At 41.6% G+C, this 23,546-nt stretch overlaps 2 protein-coding genes across 4 annotated transcripts; one reads left to right on the plus strand and one right to left on the minus strand.

Annotated features, from left to right (window-relative positions):
• The first annotated feature begins 4,183 nt into the window (after positions 1-4,183).
• On the plus strand, positions 4,184-6,561 carry LOC4332906 (probable serine/threonine-protein kinase PBL15). The gene is made up of 4 exons (XM_015772735.3): positions 4,184-5,039; positions 5,153-5,288; positions 5,397-5,533; positions 5,604-6,561. Exons 1-4 carry the CDS (start codon positions 4,569-4,571, stop codon positions 6,201-6,203), a joined length of 1,344 nt encoding a protein of 447 aa, XP_015628221.1. The 5' UTR covers positions 4,184-4,568; the 3' UTR covers positions 6,204-6,561.
• Positions 6,562-10,471: 3,910 nt separating this feature from the next.
• Positions 10,472-18,218, minus strand: LOC4332907 (stomatal closure-related actin-binding protein 1). Of its 3 annotated transcripts, none has more exons than XM_015773021.3 (13): positions 17,811-18,218; positions 15,425-15,739; positions 15,005-15,133; positions 14,673-14,765; positions 14,413-14,553; positions 13,803-13,871; positions 13,619-13,702; positions 12,483-12,663; positions 11,993-12,109; positions 11,853-11,911; positions 11,381-11,515; positions 11,134-11,283; positions 10,472-11,026 (listed from the first exon to the last, which is right to left on the minus strand). In XM_015773021.3, exons 1-13 carry the CDS (start codon positions 18,213-18,215, stop codon positions 10,988-10,990), a joined length of 1,917 nt encoding a protein of 638 aa, XP_015628507.2. In that variant the 5' UTR covers positions 18,216-18,218; the 3' UTR covers positions 10,472-10,987. The 3 variants fall into 3 exon arrangements, with proteins under 3 accessions (XP_015628507.2, XP_015628509.1, XP_066164938.1); XM_015773023.3 differs by having other exon boundaries at positions 15,425-15,755; positions 17,811-18,064; XM_066308841.1 differs by lacking the exon at positions 13,619-13,702 and having other exon boundaries at positions 15,425-15,755; positions 17,811-18,064.
• Positions 18,219-23,546: the final 5,328 nt, after the last annotated feature.

Here is a 23,546-nt window from a genome sequence, read left to right on the forward strand (position 1 = left end):
CCTCCATGGTCCGGCGGCTCTGACCTATTGGGGATGAAGAGAATGGGGAAGAAAGGAGAAGAGGGTGACATGTGGGGCCATCCATTATTTTATTAAATATTGTTGACTTAATTTTTTATTTAATTTTTTGCCATGTTGGAATAACACGTCAGCTTGTCCAGTTCATAACCGCCTTAAACAATGCTCGGGAGTTGGGGGTGTTAATTGTCCGGTATGAGGAATCAAGGGTGTTGAATGTCTGGTATTTAAGTTTAAAGAGGTAATTCATACTACCATAATAATTTACGGGGAAGTTCAGATTTTTTTTTAGTATCGTATAGTTGAACTAGGACTGATAGGGGGCCAGTGTGGATATTTCTGTAGGGGTGTAAAGAGCCAACTCTAATTTGTATCTCTCAGTCCTCCAAGTCTCCAACCGAAATGAGTGTATGACTACATATGATGCTCTGTATACCATATCTATAAATATACTTCCTAGTTATATACATGTTCGGAGGTGCAGATGTACACGTAGGCTTACCTAATTAAGTGAAGTAATAGTATTAGCTAGCAGTGTCCTTAATTAATTTCTCTGCTTAATTCCATAGCTTGACTGTTGTGTCAGCAAAACCAGTGACACCGCGCTGCCTAGCTAAGAGGAGCAGGTTGACTTAATTAGGGCTGAGAAAGAGCATGCATGCATGGTGGATGGAGATAGGATATATACATGCGTGTCATGTATATCTGAAGCTAAGCTGTTCTGTCGCATACGAGTGGTCGTCGTCAATCGTCATCGTCCACTCCCCCAACTGCTCCAGCATGCAGGCATGTATACTACATACTACAATAATCCAACTGCATAATGCCGTGTTTTGTGCGTCGATCGTCGCATCGACAATGTCGCGACCGTAGCACAAACAAAAGATAGGCTCTATGCCAAAAGCATGTCCCACTCGTAGAAACCATTTTCCTAAACAACTGAAACACGTTTTCCTAGGTGAGTATGTAGAAACATGAAATTTTTCAGGCGGACCATACATCCACACGATAAATTATGCCGTTCGACTGCAAGATAATTTTCGGCAAAAAAAAGTTCCAAAAAGAGACACCCTAGCTCTGTGCGACGCCGTCGCCACTGCCCTTCCCTGACCTCCTCACCACCGGATCTGCTACTCTTGAGGCCGCCACCGTTGCAGCCACGTGGGAGGAGGAGAGGTCGTCTGATCTGCCTCTCCCCTATCGCCACCACTGACAGATCCGTGCGCGAGGGAGGGGGAGATGCTGCTGGATCCATCCCCACCTCCATCGCTACCACATGCGGATCCATATCCCTTGAGGAAGGGGGAGAGGCCTCTGGTGCCGGATCCGCCACCTTCTAGGCCACCGTTCATCCTCATCATGGACACCTCTCCCCCGTCGTTGTTGTCATCGTCGTGGCCTCTCCATAACTGTCGGATCTACGAGGGAAAGGTAGAGACTATGGAGGCCGACCGCTCCTAAGACCAGCGTGCCAACTCTGTCTGTCGTGGGGCCGGTGACAGCGGATCCACCCATCGTGGCGTTGGCTCCTGTCATGTTAAATTAATTTTAAACTGATCTTACACTATTGTAAAGCAAATGCCATATTTTTTTTTATTGTAGTATCTCCTTAGTGCTTACCGTTGAGTGTTAAGGTTGTCACGGATTAACACTAATAATATATTTTTCTGGAAAATACCATTACCTACTTAAATAGAGTAAAAATCACCCAATGCGTTAATATTAGTGATGCAACTTAACACAAAGTTTAACTTTTGTAGCAGTCTCAATGGTAGAGAGACTGTTGATTTGGTAAGAATCGGCTTCAATGCAAAATGGCTAGCAAGTACCCCTGAAGTTGATAAACAAATTGGTAGGTTAAAATTTGCATAAAAACCAAATTGCCTCATTGTTATTCTTTTATATGAAGAATATGCATGTGGCCAACTACGCATCGTCAAAATACATCATCGGTCCTTAATTAAGATTACATATGGTGATATGATTTAGATTCGTGAACCTGTAAAATTCATATTTTTGGTGTATTATTTTATTTATCACGACAGCTCTAAACCTCGGTTGATCGGATATGACCGCGACGTGGCGCTCCATAGCACTTTGTGTTCGGCCTCCTCCGTATCATAACGTGGCAAAGAAATTGCGTTTAGCTCCTTCCTGCTACAGCGCAGCAGTTTTCTTCTCCTTTTCTCTCCCTTTTCCTTTCTTCTCTCTCTCTCTCTTTTTTTTTTCCTTTGTAGTGGCGCCCTAATGTAGTGGTTCAAATTTTCTCTAGTAAATGGAAAAGGTGGAATATTTGGAGCCTAGAACACACATTCAAACACTCATTATGAACTAATGCAGTGATTGTCGCCATGAACTACTCTTTGAGATCGCCATGATTATCACCGAACACTTATCAAAGCCAAAGTAAATAAATCTGTTCTAAGCAAATCAATAGAATAAGAAGAGGAGAACTTTTGAAAAATGGAAGGAGAGGTCTAGAAATATATTAGTATGCATTGAAATATGTAAATTTGGGGGCCGTGTGGTCGCTTACTTCGCACTTATCCACGGACGGGCCTAAAGAGAAGCTAAAAATGTTAAGAGAGGGGGTGAAACGGATGGTACGGTAAAGCGTTTCGGGCCCTCACGTCGCCCTCGCGCGGCGGCTTGGGGGCGAAACCCTAGCCGCCGCCGCCCCTCCTCCTCCCTCCTCCCTGCTTTGCTGTTGCCGTAGCTCGTCGCCGGCAAAGCTGGGCGACGCGCTGGGATGGCGGCGGCGGGGCCATCTCTCTCGGTTCCATCTCGCCCCGACGCGGGTGTGGCGACGATGGCGGCGGGACGGCGAGGTCGCGGCGACGGCACGGCGGTGGGGCTCTCCGCGGCTCCGGCTCCGGCGTCGCCAAATTCGGTTGCCCCGCTTCCAGATCTGGCCAAGGTGACCAGCGACGGACTCTGTCGACGCCGGTGTCGGGCTCTAGATCTGGTTCTCCCCTTCTTCTATGGTTGTTCTTCCGGTGCTCACTGGCGGTGTGGCGCCCGCTCCCCTCTTCTTAGGTGCTCCTCCCTTCTTAGGCTAGGCTGCTTCCAGTCGATGCCGGGGAGCTCCTTGGTTCGGTAGGGGTGGCGTGCGGAGTTGCTGGCGTCCTGTCTCGCTAGTCGTCGGCCGCGCCATAGGTTTGCTGCAGCTGGGTTCCTGTGTGTGAGGTGGTCTCTGGTCGAGCTGCGATGTGATTGACTGTTGACGTGGAGTCTGAGTTGCTTGTATTGCAAGCTCGGCAACGATGACCCTCAACAGATGTCCCGACAATGCGACGAGGATTGGGAGGTTGAGCATTTTGAGAGAGCCTCGGGTGAAAACCTTGCCTAGTGCTTTCCTAGGTTGATTATATCGACGCCTGTGGGCGCCGTTTCCTCCTTGGAGGTATCGTCATGCTGACTCTCTCTTCTTTCAGGTGAAAACCGGGTTCCTTTCAGAATGAGCGTTGACAGCATCCTTGATGTTGTTCCCTTGATGAAGGCTTCGCTCAGAAGGTTTCTGCTCCACTAGAGGATGTTTGGTGGTTCTGGAGACCTCGTTTATATTGTTGAAGCAGCTTGCCTTTGGTAAGCTCGGCAACGACGACTTCTGTGAGGTCTCAATAGTTGGTTTTCTTTTCCTTTTCTCTATAGGTTTTTGCTAATTTCCCGTTTAATTAACCGTGCTTGTTCGGTTTTCGGGCCCGGTTTCCCTTATTAACTGGGTCAATTATCTTCTTCTATAAATTCCGGCAGGAGAAACTCCTGCCGTCGGTTCCTCAAAAAAAAATGTTAAGAGATGGCACATGAATATTTAATTACAGTATTAGTTGATTTCTGAATTATACAACTGAGTTCTCAATCTTGAGAAAGAACATAGATTATTTAAGATAGCCGAAGGAATAATAATAATAATAATAATAATAATAATAATAATAATAATAATAATAATAACAACAATATTTTATTATTATTATTATTATTATTATTATTATTATTATTATTATTATTATTATTATTATTATTATTATTATTATTATTATTATTATTATTATTATTATTATTATTATTATTAGCACATCACGTGTAGCACGCCTCTGTTCCTCCCTTATCATCCAATACCTTATAAATAATGCATGCTCATATACATAGTCACATTCCATTATTCCATTGCTGATCAATCAGGTGTACACATCCTCAGTCAGATCTAGTGTAAGCTAAGCCAGTGTGGCGTGGAGCCGTGGAGACGACCATCTGACGCAAGAGACAACAAGTCCACCAAAGGCCCCCGCTCGATCGAAAAGGCGAGGCCGGTGCTTTGCCATACATACATACATAAGCCCCTCCAAAGAGAGGGAGTGGTTGGCTCGGATCGGAGCAGTTGGCTGCAGCCGCAGTTTGTTGGAGCGGTTGGCCCTCGCACTCGCACTACCCCCCGCCCTTTTTCTCCCGCCATATTTCTACTTCTCCCGGCCCACCCCCCCTCAGCTCGCCCTCCTCCCGCCCCCCACCTGCTCGATCTCCACTCCGTCTCCATCTCCATCCGATCCAAGATGCCGCCGAGGCAGTGGAGGCCGATGCTGGCGTCGGCGACCAAGTGCTGCGCGGCGGAGGACGCGGTGGTGGCGGTGGATGGCAGCGGCGGCGGGGGCGGCCTCGCGCGGTGCAGGCCGGCGCGGTCCGAGTTCTCACGGAGGCTGGCGTCGTTCCGGAAGCTGTCGTCGATGACCAACAGCCCGGCGTCGTCCGTCGCGGGGGCGGCGGAGGGGGGGAAAGACGACGGCGAGGAGGGGGGCGGCGGCGGTGGCGGCGTGTCCGGCCCGCTGCAGCTCTACTCCTTCAGCTTCTCCGAGCTCCGGTCCATCACGCACGACTTCTCCAGCAGCTACCTGCTCGGGGAGGGCGGCTTCGGCGCCGTCCACAAGGGCTTCGTCGACGCCGGCATGCGCCCCGGCCTCCTGCCCCAGCCCGTCGCCGTCAAGCAGCTCGACATCGCCGGCCTCCAGGGCCACCGGGAGTGGCTGGTATGTCCATGCTTACTGCTTTCTTTCCTCCTGCCAATTGGTACTGCTTTTCTCTGGTAGTAGTTAAGCTCAAGTCGATGTCGTCCATGGCGGACATGGCGTGCACGGTGCAGGCGGAGGTGATCTTCTTGGGGCAGTTCCGGCACCCGCACCTGGTGAAGCTGCTGGGCTACTGCTGCGAGGACGAGGAGCGCCTCCTCGTCTACGAGTTCATGCCGCGCGGCAGCCTCGAGAACCACCTCTTCAAGAGTACGCACTTAGCTATAGCTAGCTCCGGCCACATCTCCGTTTCCGCGCCGCCGCCGCCGCCGCCGCCGGCACAAACTGACCGATTCGATCCATGTCCATATTGTGCAGGGATATCGGCGACGGTGCCGTGGGGCACGCGTCTGAAGATCGCCATCGGCGCCGCCAAGGGCCTCGCCTTCCTCCACGGCGCCTCCACCCCCGTCATCTACCGCGACTTCAAGGCCTCCAACATCCTCCTCGACTCGGTACACTACACACCACCTAGCTCCTTCTTCTCCAATTCGATCGATCGCCCGAACTAACTTGAGCTTGCAGGAGTTCACGGCGAAGCTGTCGGACTTCGGGCTGGCGAAGATGGGGCCGGAGGGTTCGGAGACTCACGTGACGACGCGGGTGATGGGCACGCACGGGTACGCGGCGCCGGAGTACGTGATGACGGGGCACCTCAACATCAAGAGCGACGTGTACAGCTACGGCGTCGTGCTCCTGGAGCTCCTGACGGGGCGGCGCGCCATGGAGCATGTCAGGGGGAGGAGCCTCCACGCCGACCAGGTGGTCAAGATCGTCGACTGGACCCGCCCCTACCTCGGCAGCAGCCGCCGCCTCCGCTGCATCATGGACCCGCGCCTCGCCGGCCACTACTCCGTCAAGGCCGCCCGCGCCGTCGCCCACCTCGCCGTCCAGTGCACCAGCCCGCAGCCGCGCGACCGCCCGCGCATGGCCGCCGTCGTCGACGCCCTCGAGCGCCTGCAGGGCTTCAAGGACATGGCCGTCACCGTCGGCCTCTGGCCCACCAACGCCCCCGTCGCCGGCAGGAACGCCATCTCCGCCAAGATCCGCGCCGAGGTCAGAGGCGCCGGCTCCGGCGGCGGCGCGGCCTCGCGGCGGCGGAGCGCCTCCGCCAAGCTGCCCTGATCGCCCGCGTGCGTTCGTGGGCGCGCCACGTCATCGCGAGTACGTATTTGTATACGTGTACGTGTGTGTATATACTTTAGCTGCTGTATAAGATGGCACGGCCGATGTATTGTACGTGGTGATCATCGAGCTTGATTGATTTTTTTTTAGCCATATGGATTATGGATTATTGCGGAATTAATACTGATCTGTATCACCATATGTACGTACTTAGTAGGAGTATTTAGTTTTAGGTGCCATGATGCTGGTAGATCATGCATGCATGTATGATGAATTGTACTTTCATCCACCGATTGCTGATTGCAAGTTCGTGCATCAGTAATCGGTCATTTCGATATTATCTTTTTTTTTCCTTGAAGACTCACGGTGTGTTTGAATCAGCTTCAAGTCTATAGCACATTTTCGTTTTTTATGAGCATGTTTTTAAATAGTTTTTGTTTTTTAAAATATATATATTAGTTACTCTAAGAATCAAATAAATCTATTTTAAATCTACAATAATTAATACTTAATTAACAACATGCCATTGACTTATCTCATTTCATATGCCGTTAATTAGTTCAGCTCACTATCCTCGCCCATAAATTTTGCGGATTCACTGTACCATTTTCACAGAAACGAGTTTATTAACTTTTCTGAAAAATAAATAAAAAAAATCAGGGCATGTAGGATGTGGATAGATTTTCGAGATCGCGATGAAATTTCTTTGTGCTAGCTTGTAGACAAAAATACAGGCATCAGTACTATCAAGCTATCAGCTCAAGGTGAGGCCTTCGATTTTCTTCCTCAGGCAGGAGGAATAGTAGCGCTAGTTCCCAGCAGAGTGTTCAGACCCTGAAAGAGGCATCAAACCAATCGTCTTTTGAGAGAGAGAGAGACCAATCCTTGATTTGATTGGGTAGCTAGCTGCTTTGACGACGGCGCCGGGGAGCTTCGAGGCAGCGGAGACCGCGGGCGGCGAGAGGTAGAGGTCGCTATACGGGACATATTATTATTCCGGTGACACTCGCGACGGCGACCTCGCCGGGAAGCCGACGACTGAATCCATTGTCGGAGTTTGCCTTGTACTATACGTACGTACGTGGAACGTAACCCCACGCCATGTACGCCGCCGTTGATCGATCGGCGGATCGGTCCAGCGGCGGACGGGGTCAAGACGACCGAGATCTCATCCGATTTTTCGCCGGGTTGGCTTGGCTCCCTGCGGCGGGGGCACCTTCGCCGAGATAGCTAATTAGCGATCGATCGCCTGGGACGATCAATTTTTTTCACCACTTTCTTTTTTTTTTCACCGTATAGTTTTTATTTTCGGGTAAGTTTATATAGCTAAATTTTACACACCTAAAAATTATAGGTCAAAAGTTTATATACCCTATTCAAATTCGAATTAAATATTTTATATGTAGAATATTTCTATACATAAAGTTTATGCGTGTATTATTTTCCTCTTTTAGTATGTTTATACACCTAAAGTTTACACATCTAAAATTTATCCACCTAAAGTTTGTAGAGCGAATGTTTAGAGATCAAAAGTTTATATATCCGATTCAAATTCAAATTCGGATTCAAATATTTTATATATAGAATATTTCTATAGGAAAAGTTTATGCGTGCAAAGTTTACGGTATAAAGTCTATGCACATGAATAAGAGTATTAGATTTTTTTTCTAATTTTTTTACTAGATTTGTTTTTTTTTTGAAATTTATGATGACTAGAAAAAATGCCCGTACGTTGCAACGGGTGAAGGTTATTTTAATCTTATTATTGTTACACGGTTTAGTTAAGGTGAAATTCTCTGTAGAAATTCACTTGGATATATACTTTTTCAGAAAATCATAAGATGCAATTAGGAGTCCAATCATCTCAATTTAGCATGCAAGTTTTTTTAAAGAAATTTCTTATACGACTCCTATATTTTCAAAAGCAAACAAATTTAAAAACTGACTCAAATATGGATATGTATTTTCAAAAACGAACGGACTTAAAAATCAACTTATACATGGATGACATACCAAAAATACCGGCAAAAACATTTTCCAAAAGCGAACGAATTTAAAAACTGACTCAAATACAGATATGTATTTTCAAAAGCGAATGAACTTAAAAACCTACTTATACACGGATAACGTACCAAAGTACCAGCAAAAATATCTTCAATTTTTATAATAGTAGAGAAGGAGAGAAGAGAGAGGAGTATAGGGGGAAGGGGCGGGTTGATCGCTGGGAGCGATCATCCACCCATTAAGGGCGCCCCACCTTCACGGCAAGCAAGAGCGTTGGGTGAGACACAAATGGAAATTGCTACGCATACGACAAAATTTGTACTCCCTTCGTTTTATTTTATAAGACGTTTTATTTTTTTCTTAGTCAAATTTCTTTAGGTTTGACCAAGCTTATATAAAAAGAATAACAGCATATACACTACCAAATTAGTTTTATTAAATCTAACATTAAATATATTTTAATAATATGTCTGTTTTGTATTGAGAATATTAGTATATTTTTCTATAAACTTGATCAAACTTAAATAAATTTAACTAAGGAAAAATTCAAACGTTAGTATAATTTTGGTACGATCCTACCATGCATGATTATTGATTGGGTGGAAACACGTTGCTCCCCATATTCGCCGCATACACACCACAGAGACTAAGAAGTATAGTACTCTCATCTTATGGAGTTTTATCGTACGTATAGCTCTGTTGGACACAAATCAATCAAGGTTTACCTTTTTCTCTCTTTTTTTTAAAAAGGGTACGTACAAAGGAGGATGTGCATGCATGCACACCACACCACCAACGCAGCTCCACACACGCATGCATGCATGTCAAACACACGCTTTAAGCTAGAGACTTGGGGTGTGGTTAGTTTACGCCAAAATTAGAAGTTTGGTTAAAATTGGAACGATGTGATAAAAAAGTTGGAAGTTTATGTGTGTAGAAAAATTTTGATGTGATGGAAAAGTTGGAAGTTTGAAGAAAAATTTTAGAACTAAACTCGTGGCCTTGGAGTATCTAAAGTCTCTGGTGCACAGGAAACGAACAATATCACTGGACGTACACACGTGTGATCTAAGCATATAGGACTCAACCCAGAGGCCACAGGGAAAAAACCGTCCCGGTGCGACGTCCACTGCATGATCCAAGGGTTAAACTTAGACGGGTAGCGTGGCCACTGACAAGCGTTACCATCAAGCCGAATATTATCGTGGAAGAAATGGTTAATTACTTACCTTAATAATAAGCGATCAATAAAATCTAGAGAAATCATTCGACGTTTACCAAAAGTTCTCAAGTTTTCATTGAAACTTCTTTTAAACTCAGTGGTAAGGTGCATGATGGTAAGCTCAGTTACCACGGTAAACGACGATAAGCATAAAACCCTGGATCAACTAGAACAAAACCAGTGGTCGGATGCCGTGCCGTCCCGAAACGGCTACCGCCGGCGAGAGCGAAATATGCGAGCGACCCAGCTGGGTGACGACAACTTCGATCCCCCCGGTCGGGTGACACACAGTGCGCGCCCCCGGGTCGGTTTCTTCCTTGACTCGATCTGGCTGGACCGAACCAACGGTTGGCTCCCCCGGATGCACGTGCGCCAGATAGAGAGAGCTGCACGGTGAAAAATAAAAATCTAAAGCTCATACTGTAATTTTTACTTGGCACGGGTCAAGTCAAGGCAAGAAGCAACCTGCAGAGCCGCTCGATCTGCGAGGCAGTTCGGCCTGTTTAGTTCCAAAGTTTTTTTTTCAAACTTCTAACTTTCCATCACATCAAACATTTCATACACATACAACTTTTCTATCACATCGTACTAATTTTAACTAAACTTCTAAACTTCAGTATGAAAACACATACAACTTTTCTATCACATCGTACTAATTTTAACTAAACTTGTAAACTTCAGTGTGAAAACACATTCAAGTGAATTTTATTTCTTGTCCTGTTTTATCTCTTTCCGTGCTTAATTTCTCCATCCATGCATTTTTTACATTTTTGTTTTTACTGGGACAATCTTCTGTAGCGACTGCGACAGTCTTATTCGATCTCATTTTTTCCAGGTCAAACGAAGACTAAAAGGCGAACTTCAGGAAAAAAATAAATTCCCCAGTTTCCTTTTTCAGTACCTACTTGCCAATTTCATGTTTTTTCTCGGTTAACACTGAACAATTTCCTGGTCTTTGGATGAAGTTTTCAGATGCAAAGCACAGGAATATGTGTTATATACAGCATCACCAATCCATACGTCATCACCATTTGCGAATCCGAAGAGAAAGAGACCCATAATATTTCATTCCATGCGAATTTTCTGAATCCCAAATGACAGGGACAATGGATTTTGCATGCACTCAATCTTGTACTACCATTCAATCTTTTGGTCAGTCAAGACAGATGAACAATGTTAGCACAAACTAGCCCACGTTCCGGATCAAACTTTACTTAGCTCAATGTCGTCGTGGTATGTACTACTACCAAACAGACAATACATTATACAGCTATTTTTTTTCCTAGCAACAAATCACAGCCGCAGCAGCGTAAGAACATCAGCATCACGGTGACAGGGGGAGGAGAAAGACGGCAACCGGAGGCGGCTAAAACGGTGCCCACAGGCGTCGCCTTTCAGAAGAACCATCACAAAGGAAGAACCGCATACTAACTGACAAACAGGGCATGATGCAAAACACAATGTGCACCAGAAAATGTACATACAACCGCAGCACGGGGTTTGAAGTTGCGGAGGATCAGAGGATGATGAGCACCGGTGGTGGCGCGCTCGCGTTTCTTCACCATGGAGTCTTGTCGCCTGGACCGGCAAGGATGATCTGCAAACAGTCATGGAGGAAAAAAAATCATGTAGTTGAGGTGTTAGCCTGAGAGCATAGCATGGCAAATTGGATGCAATCTGCAAGGAGTTAGCCTGAGAGCATACATTGCAATCTATGGCGAATCGCCGGGTGAGCATGATTGCGGTGTTGCGTTCTCTCGTCGTTTCGAAGGCCAGGACCATGCTGAGGTCATTCCTCGGCCGCCAGAACATCGCCTGAGAAGCTGCTTCACCGCCACCTCGGACACCGCATAGCTGAAATAGAATTATAGAACAGTTGGACTGTAAGGGAAAAAAAAAGGTACTATGTAACAATGGAATAGAAGATAGATATGACATTCCTGAACCCTACCTGCATTGATGACGAATAGAATTCCTTGGCAACCACTGTCTTTCCTTTAGAAAGCCTCATCCTCAATTTTCCAATATTGAGAACATGAACAGACTCTTTTGGCTGATCAATTCCATTCAACTGAAGCACAACAACCTGCCATGGGACACAAATTACTTGGTTACTAAACAAAGCAATAGTTAAGATAACCACTTGATGATAATGTCAAAATACAAAGCCCTAGAGAACCAAAATTCTGCACTTTCAGTGATTTCGAATATGGTTTAACAATCTTATTGCAATGCAAACTAAAGTAGTGGATGACATATTGAATACTACTGCAAGCATAGAGCAGAAAGCTTTGGAACCATGACAATACATACAGCTTATTTGGTGAAATGAATATGGTCGGAAGACTCTGAATTAAAAGCCTTACATCACACACAGCGTGAAAATAAATGGCATAAAGTGGTAAAGGATAGTACAATCATACATTGAACTCAGTTTCACGTTTCCTTACGAGTGTCTCTACATAATCGACCAATCCAGCGTCTGTCAAGAAACGACAAACACATGTTAGTCATGCAAGAAATGCAGATAATTTTACCCAAAGATGTTTTCAATTAAACAAACCAGGGTCTATTGGCCCAGCTGTCTTTGCTATAGCAATTTCACCACCATAATTAATTTCAGCTTCCAAATACCGTCCAACGTCATGTGGTTCGGGAGCATATACTGATCTTGTGGCACCTAATAAATCCAAGAACAAAAAAAAAGTCAGAAATACTGACACCCTGAACTATTTTTGAAAATCAAACAGTTGATAAAACTTATAAAACTCTAATCGTTTTTTTACGCAAATAAAACTCTAATCGTAAGCCAAAGTTACCCTAATAAGGCAGTTATATTTTACCAGGTTGTGGTTTTCCATATTTGCAATAGTTTATTAGTACTGAAAGGAAAAAAAAAGAAAGAAAGAACCTTTTCTGTGAAACTTTGTTTAGTGTTTAAGAAGACAATAATGTGAATTAAGATTAAGAAACAGATGTACCTTTTTCACTCAAAAAAGAGAAAGATGTGGCTTACTTTGTACAACATTAGAGAGAGAGAGAGAGAGTCCCACCTGAAATAATCTCTTTGTTACTTTCTTTTGGGTGTACACGGAACCACTGGATTGAAATATTTGAGAAATCCATGGTAGTACTGCTCTGAGAAACTATGCGTAGTATTGAGCCTAAGCATTGGAGACCCTCCAAATCAAACAAAGGGATATCATTTCCCTCTGGCCTTTTGTGCAGTTCCAACTGAAAAAAAAAAACAGTTACAATTAGTACTATATATGCATATTTTATTCTACTGTACAGAAAGATCTCTACCCAGTGGAAAGAAATATTTGGAGAAAAAAAGAAGGCACACACAACCACACGTAAACCAACTGAGCACCTGACCTCTCTCCAGATTGATTATCTGTTTCATTATTTATGTTCTTATTGTTGAAGTACACAATAGGTTATATCTTCAGGTTATTTTGTGCTCTTTCTAATTAGCTGTGAGGCAAGAGGTTGCAGTCCAAGCAATGGTGAACACAAAATTATTATCCAATTTAACCAACGTGGGAGATGGAGCTGGGTTAGACTGATTCAACCACACTGTTCAGGCCGATTCGACCACACCATGCTAGCCAAATGCTTTACTGATCCAATTGACAGGGCTGGACTGAACCAGGCTATTATTATGGCCCAAACCACTGGTTTGTTATGATGACCAGACAAAACTGGTTTAGATACACCTATTTACCTTTTTGTAATAGTTCATCCAAGTAGCACCATAAGAAGCATCTATGGTGTCACTGATTGATAATATTCAACATTAGCCAACCATGGCAAGGTCTTTGACATAGACTAAAACACACCGTGTCACTGATTGATAAGAATTTTCATTTATTCCAATTAAATGTTCAACTTGCTTGCTTATTATTCCCGTAGCATTTTAAAACTTACAGAAATAATGTGCCTGAATATCATGCCTATTAGAGATTGTATAGCTGTTTTATACATGCACACAGGTTGATGAGGCCTATTCCTAATGTTCCATGTTTGCTTTTGTATTTCATTAATTCAAGCACACGCTACGCTCTAGACATTTCACATGTTGAGCGATGTATGCTTCATGGCTTCAACCTTGGATATAAAGATATCTCGACCATGTGAAACAGGTGCAAAATTGGAAATAACTGAAGCCAGTATTGGTGATGTATACCTCTTTCAAAAGATTAACACAATCCGTGGACCTCTCAACGAACGTCTTACGCAAAATTTTGATCTCATTTTCCAGATCCATTGCCTAGAGAAGTCACTATATGTGTCATGCATGATATAAAAAAAATAGACTTGGCATATTTCATTCAGTACACCAAAATATTAAGAAGTACACTCAATTATACCTTGCTGGGGTAATGAAGCATTTTGATTCTTCGCGCCTCTCTAACTTCTTTCTTTAGTTCCTCCATATCCTTCCAAACAGCAAATAGAGGTCACATAAACGTTGTAGATTGAATGATTGAAAACAGAGTAAATGAATATGAATGTATGATGTTGACCTATGGACATGCATGAAAGAGCATATGAAAAGATGGTGATAGTAAAGTATAGCTGGTGAGTAGATGTTAAGAATTAGACTAAATGGACTTGCAGGTTTAGAAAGCTAACTATGGTAATTACGAACAGGATCAACAAACTAAATGTGTATGCAGAAGAAAAGCTGCACATGTGCATAACAACGCATTAAATAATTTGTGTGTGCTTCATTCTAAAATTCTTCCTGTAGAGGTACAAACAGATGAATAAGCCCTACGAATTGATTAAATGTTGTAATACACAATTTAGCTAAGAAAGATAACTTCTAAGAAAAAGAAGGTAAAAAAAGACATAAAGAGGAATCTGAGCAACTATGTTGGAAGTTGGAAGTGAAAACACATCTCACCCGTTAGCTTGTAGTAATGGAAATGCAGTGAACTAATGAAAGCAACGCACTGCTAAATTATATTTACATACTTGCTTTCCAGTTGTTCTGGACATCTTTTCATGTTCCTGAAGTGCTTGTTGAACTCTTTGCACAGAAGACCTAGCACTTTCAATCTCTGTATGAGCACTTGCCCTTTCTTCGTCAACGATTTTTTTGGCATCTTCAGAAGCCTACGAGCAAGAGGGGAAAATAGAACAAACTCAAAACTGTAGATAATGACAATGCACAAGTTATCTTAAGTTTGTAAAATTCAATGCTAAGTACTGCAAGTAAACATATTGGAACGTACAAGCTTTAATGATTTTGCTAATTCTGTGACTTCTGCCTTTTGCTGAAGCAGCTCAGCTTCTCTTTTGGAGAGCTGGACAGCAAGAATATCAACCTGCAAAATATTATTACTCTAATCAAACTGCCAAAATTAAGGAATGCACCTCCACAGGTAACTGGATTTTTATAAATAATAATTAACAGTAAGGGAATTGAAAGGACTTCAAATTTTAAATTAGGCTATGTGGAGCATAATATTTTATAAACAAATACAGTTAAATATAAATGCAGGTCAAGATGAAAGATAAACCTAAAGAAAATTATGCTTTACGTACAGAATACAAGGAAACCAACCATAGATATAGAGTCCTCAAGTTCAGCCTTAGTTTTGCCTGTCACACGGCCTCTCAGTGACTCTAATACAGTCTTTAGATTCTTCAGAAGGATATCACGCTCCAACAAAGCCACTTGTCTCCATTTAACCTGAGGTTTCGAGAAAGTCAAAACAAAAAATATATCTTCAGTAGTCTTTCAGTTACTCTTAAACTTCATTCCTCGTGAGTAGGTACCACATAACAAAAGTAATAAATTGTGTTTTCTGAGTTGGGAGTTGTGTTGAGTGGTGTGGGTTGTGTGTGGTGTGTGTTGTAGGGCTCTAGCCCCTTTCTCTCTTCTTAATATAATGAAGCGCAGTTCTCCTGTGTTTTCGAGGAAGAAAAAACAAAAGTAACACTGTGTAATTGTATTAGTTAAACTGAATAGTAAAGTCTGAACCTCATTGGACAGCAAAGTGGCAGTATTGAGACCCTTCTCAAACTTCATTGCAAGCTCACGGACTGACAGACGCTGACGATGATCAAGCATATCCGCAGTTTCCTTGGTGACAGTCTCCTTGAGAGATGGCATTTCAGGGCCATCAGCCAGCTTGACTACTATACCATTCAAACCATTTTTGTAGGTAGGAAATTTAGCCCTGATGATGTTTGCAGGACGTAACGGCCCAGGCCGTAAAGTCTCAGTCTGAGCCTTGCCTCCATAATCACGAGTCTGAACCTTGCCCCCATAATCAAGAGTTACTGCCCGGGTCATCTGTAGAATGAAAAACCTGCAATATTAGTCCCACAAAAAGAAGTTATTGCACAACTCACAACATTTACTGTATTAAATATGTCATGTGCCTGACTAGTTGATATTTGATGACTTCTCCAATATTAAAGAATGCCAAAAACAAACAAAAATGGAATTCAAGAATGCAAAGGTGAAAAGAGTTGGATGAACAACAAAATATGACCTAGTTGAGTTTTAGCACCTATAGTCTACAGATGCGTGAAACAAATTATATACATCACATTATCATATCTTTGAAATGACAAAACCAAGGAACAAGAGGTAGAAATATCTTGAGAAAGAAATAGGATTGAGAAAAATGAAAACATATTTTTTGTAACCAACAAGCACCAAAAGTATTAAACAAACGATAGAAAAATAACAGAGACTAGACCCCCACAAATAATAAATATATTGATTACACGCCAAGAAGTTTTCAGATCACAGATAATTGCAGGTGGTTGGGAAAAATAATGAAGCACAAATCCATCAACCTCTCATATTGTTCTTTTGTGAGGAAAACTCTCATATTGTTGACTAAGCTCTCAGCAAATTTGCATGAGAAATACTACCACCCTTGATTTTTATAGGGTATATTTTAATTTCACAAAGTCTTAAAGATTAACCTCTGACAATTGGTTTCCCATAAAATATATTTTAAATAGCTATGAAGCCGATATTTTGCAAAAAACAATACTTTGAAATATTAATCTATTGGTATAATTTTTATACAATAAATATACTCTTAGTTTGACTAATTGTTGATCAAATACATAAATTTGGCCTATTGAAACCAAAATAGGCCTTGTAAAAAACAGCAGGGGGTATCAAAGTAGAACCAACTACTTTGAACATCACTTTCTCTTGAATTACAATAAAAGGACAGTTTAAGGGGGAACCAGGAATGCAACTTTAATCAGTGAACAATGAAAAGGCATTCCTTCTTCCGCTTTACAGTTGTAGTGGTCCATCCCTTGCTGGTTAGGCAAAATAGAGAGCTAAGGAGGTGACTCAAGGTAGCAGCAGTACAGCATCTAATTCTGTTTAATTGGACTACGAGAAGATAAGATTTTTTTCACGGGGCAAGTAAAATAACAACAGTGGCATGGCTAAACTGTGTGGTACTGGTTTCGGAAGTGAAAACAGAATATCCAAAGAACTGAAGAACAAACTCTGCAGTTACTATTACTTTGGTAGACAAAAAAAAAAAAGTGGAACTCTGGATTGAACCATACGTACTGCAGATGTCTGGAAACAAATAGTAATATATTACTACAACTTTATACTTATATCAGCTCACCATCATATTATTTTCTACTAGTAGTAACAATGAACTTACTTAGAGCTCTTTTAGTAAAGCAATTCTCTGTAAACTAGCTAAGTTCAGAAAAGTGCTCTGCAGCATCTATTTACACCAGCTCCCATTATATATTTATATTATTTCCTGACAAGTAACCACTGAGACTATAAAGAAAAACACAAAGAAATTATCAGCTAATCACCAAAATGAGGCTACAAAGGTTGCTTAAAAAAAACATCGCAGCATCTTACGGCTGTACTAAACTTCAGGCGAAAGATACGGCCGCGTATCGTAGACCAAAGAACACTAAACAAAAAATGCAGAGTTTGCAACTCACTCATACTACTCGTCCCCCCCTCAACGCAAGCATTTTGCAAACTCAGCAAAGGGCCCCCATCACAGCATGATAATAATTAAACAATTGGAATACAGCTGTATCACTCCATCAGTTTGGAGGACGCTACACGGAAAAATTCCATTTCGTTGTTTTTTTTTCCTTCCCCTTGGTTCATGTACTATACTAACCGCCCAACTGCTCCATGCAGAATGCACAACTTCTTCCAACCAAAACAACGAAACCCCAGGATGGATTTGGCAGAACCAGAGCCAAGAACAGAATGCAAGAACTTTAGAACAGCTGCTAATCTCCGAAAAAAGATCCAAACTTAATTTGCACTCCCCGCAACACACCTCAAGAAAACAAACACCAAACAGAGAAAGAACAGAAAGAAACCAACGACACAAGAAACTAACCTCCCGCACGGATCTCCGCGGAGTTCTTGTGCCGATTCGGCGCCGCCAATGGGGATGACGAACTTGAGGCTGGTTTCCCGCGTGGTTTGGGGGATCTTGCGAGGAGGAGGGGTTGGTTACTTGGTTTGCGTCGAGAAGAAAGAAAAAAAAACGCTTCTTTTCTGCAGAGGGAGCTTTTGCTTTCTTCTCCTCTTCTCTCTCTCGTATCAAATGGGGGGATGAGGCTGAGGCTTGAGCTACTAGTCTAGTGCAGCAGCCTGATAGAGGGAGAGGGTGGCAGCTTTGAATGGCCTTATGCAATGAAGGCATCCTTTTTCTTTCTGCTAGGGCCACACAGCGTGCATCTTCTTTGTTGTTTCCTGCCTTATTAGAATGCAGCCAGGACCATTGCATTGCAATTTGCATAGGAGGAAGGGAAAAAAAAAAGGGGCTCATATCCTCACTTTGCTCGCGGCTTTATTTAGGTGGGCATAAGAAGAATCTGTCCATGTATATGCCAGTGTGGTTTTAAAATAGTTCATAGATATGAAAAAGGAAGAGCATAGTTTTGTAGTATGTGCGAGGTTGACGGAATGTTAATTTTCTCTGTATTTCATTGTATGTCACTAGTAATATGTTGTGCTTTGTAACGGGTCAGGTCCATATAATTAGAGATCGGTTGGGTGGGTGGATTGAGGATAACGTATGAGCTAGGCCAATGTAATTGAGGATTGACTAGGTGGGTGGATTGAGGAGAAAGTACGGATTCTACGGTGGTTACGCACACATGACGAAGCACAAAACCTCCGTGCAAGAGGAAGGAAGGAGACAACTGCGATTTTTAAGTTACTTTGATATGACTAAAAGGCTAAAATAATTGTTCAGTATTTTACAAAAGAATTATTGGTTAGAAAAATAATAGTACACTGTTACAAAAATAGCATAGGAGACTACAAGATTAAGTGAACGTATCATAGCAGTATACTTATTTGTAGATGGTAGATTAAATAAGAAAGTTGATAAGTTAATTTAGAAAGATTTTGCAACAATTATACGGTTTAAAAAGCTTAGAAAATATGCACGCGATAATCTTAATTTATAAGATACAAACCACACACCCAATTAAACTAGGTTGCAAGGTAGTATGCCATTCATTAGACTTGTAGCAAAACATCTATCAAAATTTCATGTAGTTATGTTGTACTCTCTCCGTTCTGTTATACCAACATAACCATGGAAGCATTTTTCCATGCATGATAATTAATTGATAAGTGTACTAATGTGATAAACATTTTTATATTACTAGTTCAAGCTTTTAGATTTGTCTGCACGTTCTGTTATCTATTTAAGAACAAGGTGTTATATGCATTATGTTAATTATATTAATATATGTGTAGGTTTATCCTTTTTTCTGTAGTTATCACTCAGTTAATAGATTATTATCATTTATGTTAGATATGGATTACCATTTAAAAGACATAGCTATAGTATCTTAGTGATCTTTAACAATGGTTCAATATCAGAAGGAAAACAAGTAAACATGGAAGTAGGTAACTAGAAGAGAGATAGACATAAAAATAATTTTTTTTTGCGGGGCAGACAAAGATTTTTTTTTTCCAAGAGGTTGACCTCATGTGAAATCTTTTCCAAAAAATTTCTACTCACCCTATCCTAGAATAAGTTTTTTTTAGCTCCTTGTGTTTGTTCCAAATAAGTTTATTTTCTAGTGATAACTATATCAGAATTTGTGAAATAAAGTGGAGAGTAATTGTATTGGGATTTGATAAAGTAGGAATATTCATAGTTTTATTGATATGTGTGAAATGGGTAAAAAAGAACTTACTCTCTCCGTCCCAAAATATAGCATTCTAGCATCGGACGTGACATATCATATTTCTACGAATCTGAAGAGAAGGATATGTCCAATTCAATCCTAGATTCCTATATTTTAGGGTAGAGGGAATATTCTGGAACAGATGGAGTATGTTTCAAACCAATCTAAAGGAATATTGGATGGTTATTTCTTTGATCAAATAGCTATATTCGAAAAAAAATTTAGGATTGAATTCTTAAAAATCTGTTGTTGTTCGAAAGAAGCCATCCTAATTGGGTTATATCTATAAGAGCAATTACAATAGCATGCTATAAGCTACTCCCTCCGTCCTAAAATATAAGTATTTTTGAACTCTGACACGGTCACCGAGATGCTATTTTGATCTACAATATCTATAAAAGTAAGATGTTTTAAATAAAAAGAGTTGCATATTATGATAGTTTGTTTAATGATAAATCTAGTAATATCAATTTTACATTATTGATCTTTTTTTATTTTTTTTGCTAGTAATAGTCAAAGTTAAAAATGTTTGACTTGTCACTATGCTAAGAATGCTTATATTTTGAGACGGAGGGAATAGTTACAAGCACATGTACTCCCTCCGTCCCAGAAAAAAAGACAATCCTTGGGTTTCCGTGTTCAACGTTTGACCATGCGTCTTATATGAAAAAAATTAAAAAGATAAGTCATGCATAAAGTATTAATCATGTTTTATCATCTAACAACAATGAAAATACTAATTATAAAAAAATTTCATATAAAACGGACAGTCAAATATTTCACACGGAAACCAGGGTTTGTCTTTTGGGGGGGCAGAGGGAGTAGATGAGAGGTTAGATGAGGGAGAAAAAACGGACTAAGATTTATAGCCAGCTACAGCATGAGTTTTAAGATATTATGTGTGAATAAGAGGTGGATCAGATATATGTATATTTATAAAACTGTTACTGCATGATGAGCAGGCTATTAGATTGATTGTAGATGATGTGTTAATTTTTTTGGTTAACGGTTGGCTATATGCTCTAAACAGTACTCCGGTGGGGGGTAAATCGGTTTGGGACGCCAAGGTTCATCCACCCCTCGTTGCAAAAGGGAGCAGGGTCCGAGTCCGACCAAGTTACTGTACGGTACCCCAGTGAAGCAGTGGCTTCCGCTGTAGCAACACACCAGCCAAGCCCCCCGCGGCCGCCGTGTGGTGGGCGTGCGTGATAGCCAGCCTTGTCCCCATTGACGGGCTGGGCTGACCACCAAATCACGTGTAGGCTAATTCACCCCCCACAACCCGCAGAAGATCCGGTCCAGCGGGCCCAGCGCCAGCGAAGGGAGCTGCAAAAGGCGATCGCCCGTGGGGGCCCACGCGTGCCGCAAATCCCGGAGCAGCGAATCCCGCCCGTCCGTTCGTTCCCGATCGGACGGACGAGGGATCGCTTCCGCCCGGTGGCGCGAGAAGCTAGTAGGCCGGTAGTTTTTTTACCCGCCGCGGGCCGTGCCCCTTTTGCGGATAGGCCCCTCGCCTCCTCCCTTATTCCGTGGGAGCCCCTCCGCCGCCGTCATCCTCGCCATCGCCGTCGCCGTCGCGGATGGGTGGTTGCTCCGCCATGCTGCGCTATCTGCATGTTACATGTCGGGATATGATAGCTACTAGTAATTAATTAATTAAGCTAATACAGGCCCATGCTATCCCTGCATGCACACTGGGTTGATGTTGAGAGGCGAGGTCGTCTTCTGTGTCATCACGGCTTCATTACTACGTATCCTGAGATTTTCGCTAAATCTAATCATCCAATGAACACGATCCGTACTCTGTACGTAAGTTATTAGTTACTGACACAAGGAAAATTCAGTTTCTGAAAAGGCATTGACAACTTGTCACCACGCGAAACTAATTTAGTACTAGAAATTTTCCCTTTTCCAACTTTCGCTGATCTAAAACTCAGTCCTTTTCTATCACATCAACATATCATACACACATAACTTTTCAGTCACATCATCTCTAATTTCAACCAAAATCTAAACTTTGCGCTGAACTAAACATAAACACAGCCTATAGCTAGTTACTGAAGCTTCATTGCACCGCAATCACAATAATTCCAACCCCAACCAACAGGCTACATGCTATAAACAAACTACTCACTAGCAGCACTAGTGAAACAGTGATATATATATGTGGAGTTTAGGAGAACAAGGACGGCAAAAGGCTCGTCTCTCATCAGTGGTTAATTAGCAACACTGTACATGGAGGAGGATAAGGTTCCTTTGGATTGAAGGAATTCTATTAGAAATTTCAAGGATTTTATTCCGAGCCCCTATGAGTAAAAGGAGTAGAAAAACGAAGGAACATGAAAAAGGTAAGATTTTTTATAGGAATACAACTGTAAAAATAGAGAATTGTAAAATATATGAAAGTTGTGTTACTAGCCCTTTGAAAGGGTATAGAAATTTCACAGGAAAGAGAATGTTAGGAAGTACTTCCTCCGTTTCACAACATAAGACTTTCTAGCATTCCCCACATTCTTATTGATGTTAATAAATCTAGATCTATATGTGTATAAATTCATTAACATTTACATGAATGTGGACAATGCTAGAAAGTCTTACATTGTGAAACGGAGGGAGTATATTAATACATGTCACTTTAGTCTTATCTACAATATCACAATATACATTTTCTTCTAAAAGAACAATAATGATGCACAAGTTTGTCATTTACCTCGATCCTATGTACACATGATGAAAAAAGAGGTTAGGGTGGTTGTTTCTTTTTTCTATGTTTTCCCTGTGAAATGAGTTTCAAAGGAAAATTTACTCTAACTTTCGTATGCCTAATCCGGTGAATCAAAGACTGCTACAGTGCCAAATCCTAAATCCTACATTTTCCCCATGAAATTCCTATGAATCCTGAAAGTATTTCCTATTAGGTCTTTTAGATCAAAGGAATGGAATTTGCAAAATCTAGATCTATGCCCTCTCGTTCCATAGGAAAACAAACATGAGCTCCTAGCTCATGTATTTATTTTCTTTTAGAAGTACCTAATGCACTTGCTCTCTCTACACTCTCTCTAAATGCTTGAGAATTCTTGTGTTTTATTTCCTGCGACCTATCTAAAGGTATTGTTTATTTGTTTCCAGTATTTTTGTGTTTTTAAACCCTGTATGATTTATTTAATGTGTATGACATGTTATTCATGTGTTCTTAAAATTCTAGTAGTGTGTTCCAAAAGAGCCGTCGGAATTGAACCCTTTAACACGTAAGGACACATGTCATTTTGTGTCGAGACAAGATGACCCATGCAACATCTCGCCATCATCGATCGTTGCCGGCCGGTCTCTGTGCTGCAGTGCACAGAGCACACAGTGCAGACTGCAGACATGTGATATATATATATATATGATATATATGTATATATATATATGTATATATATATATATGTATGTATATGTATATATATGTATATATATATATATGTATGTATATGTATGTGTGTGTGTAAATTGCATCCACGGTACAATAACTTGGCAGGTAGGTGCGATATAGTGCAATAACTTAAGAATTGAACGTCCGAGTGCAACAACTTGACAAGTGGGTGCGTTCTAGTAGTACAAGAACTTAATAATTCATTATTTCGGTGCATCAACTTGGCTAAGCATATGCAAGGTGAGTTTTTTTCACGATGTCAATATGCCATTGCATAGTAATCATACGGATATTACCTTATAAGCACATAGTAGTACATTTTACATCCAATTACCTTTAAGATTTTTTTTGTTTTCTTCATCTTATCAAATATCAACCGAAATATAATAATTTCTACATGTAGTTTAATTGGCTTTCAATTATTAGTTATTAGGATAAAAATATAAATATGCTTATACAAATCTGCACTAGTATATTATCAAAATTAGTACTTAAAAATTAAATTTAT

Source organism: Oryza sativa, chromosome 3, assembly GCF_034140825.1.
Source record: "Oryza sativa Japonica Group chromosome 3, ASM3414082v1".
NCBI classification, from domain to species: Eukaryota; Viridiplantae; Streptophyta; class Magnoliopsida; order Poales; family Poaceae; genus Oryza; species Oryza sativa.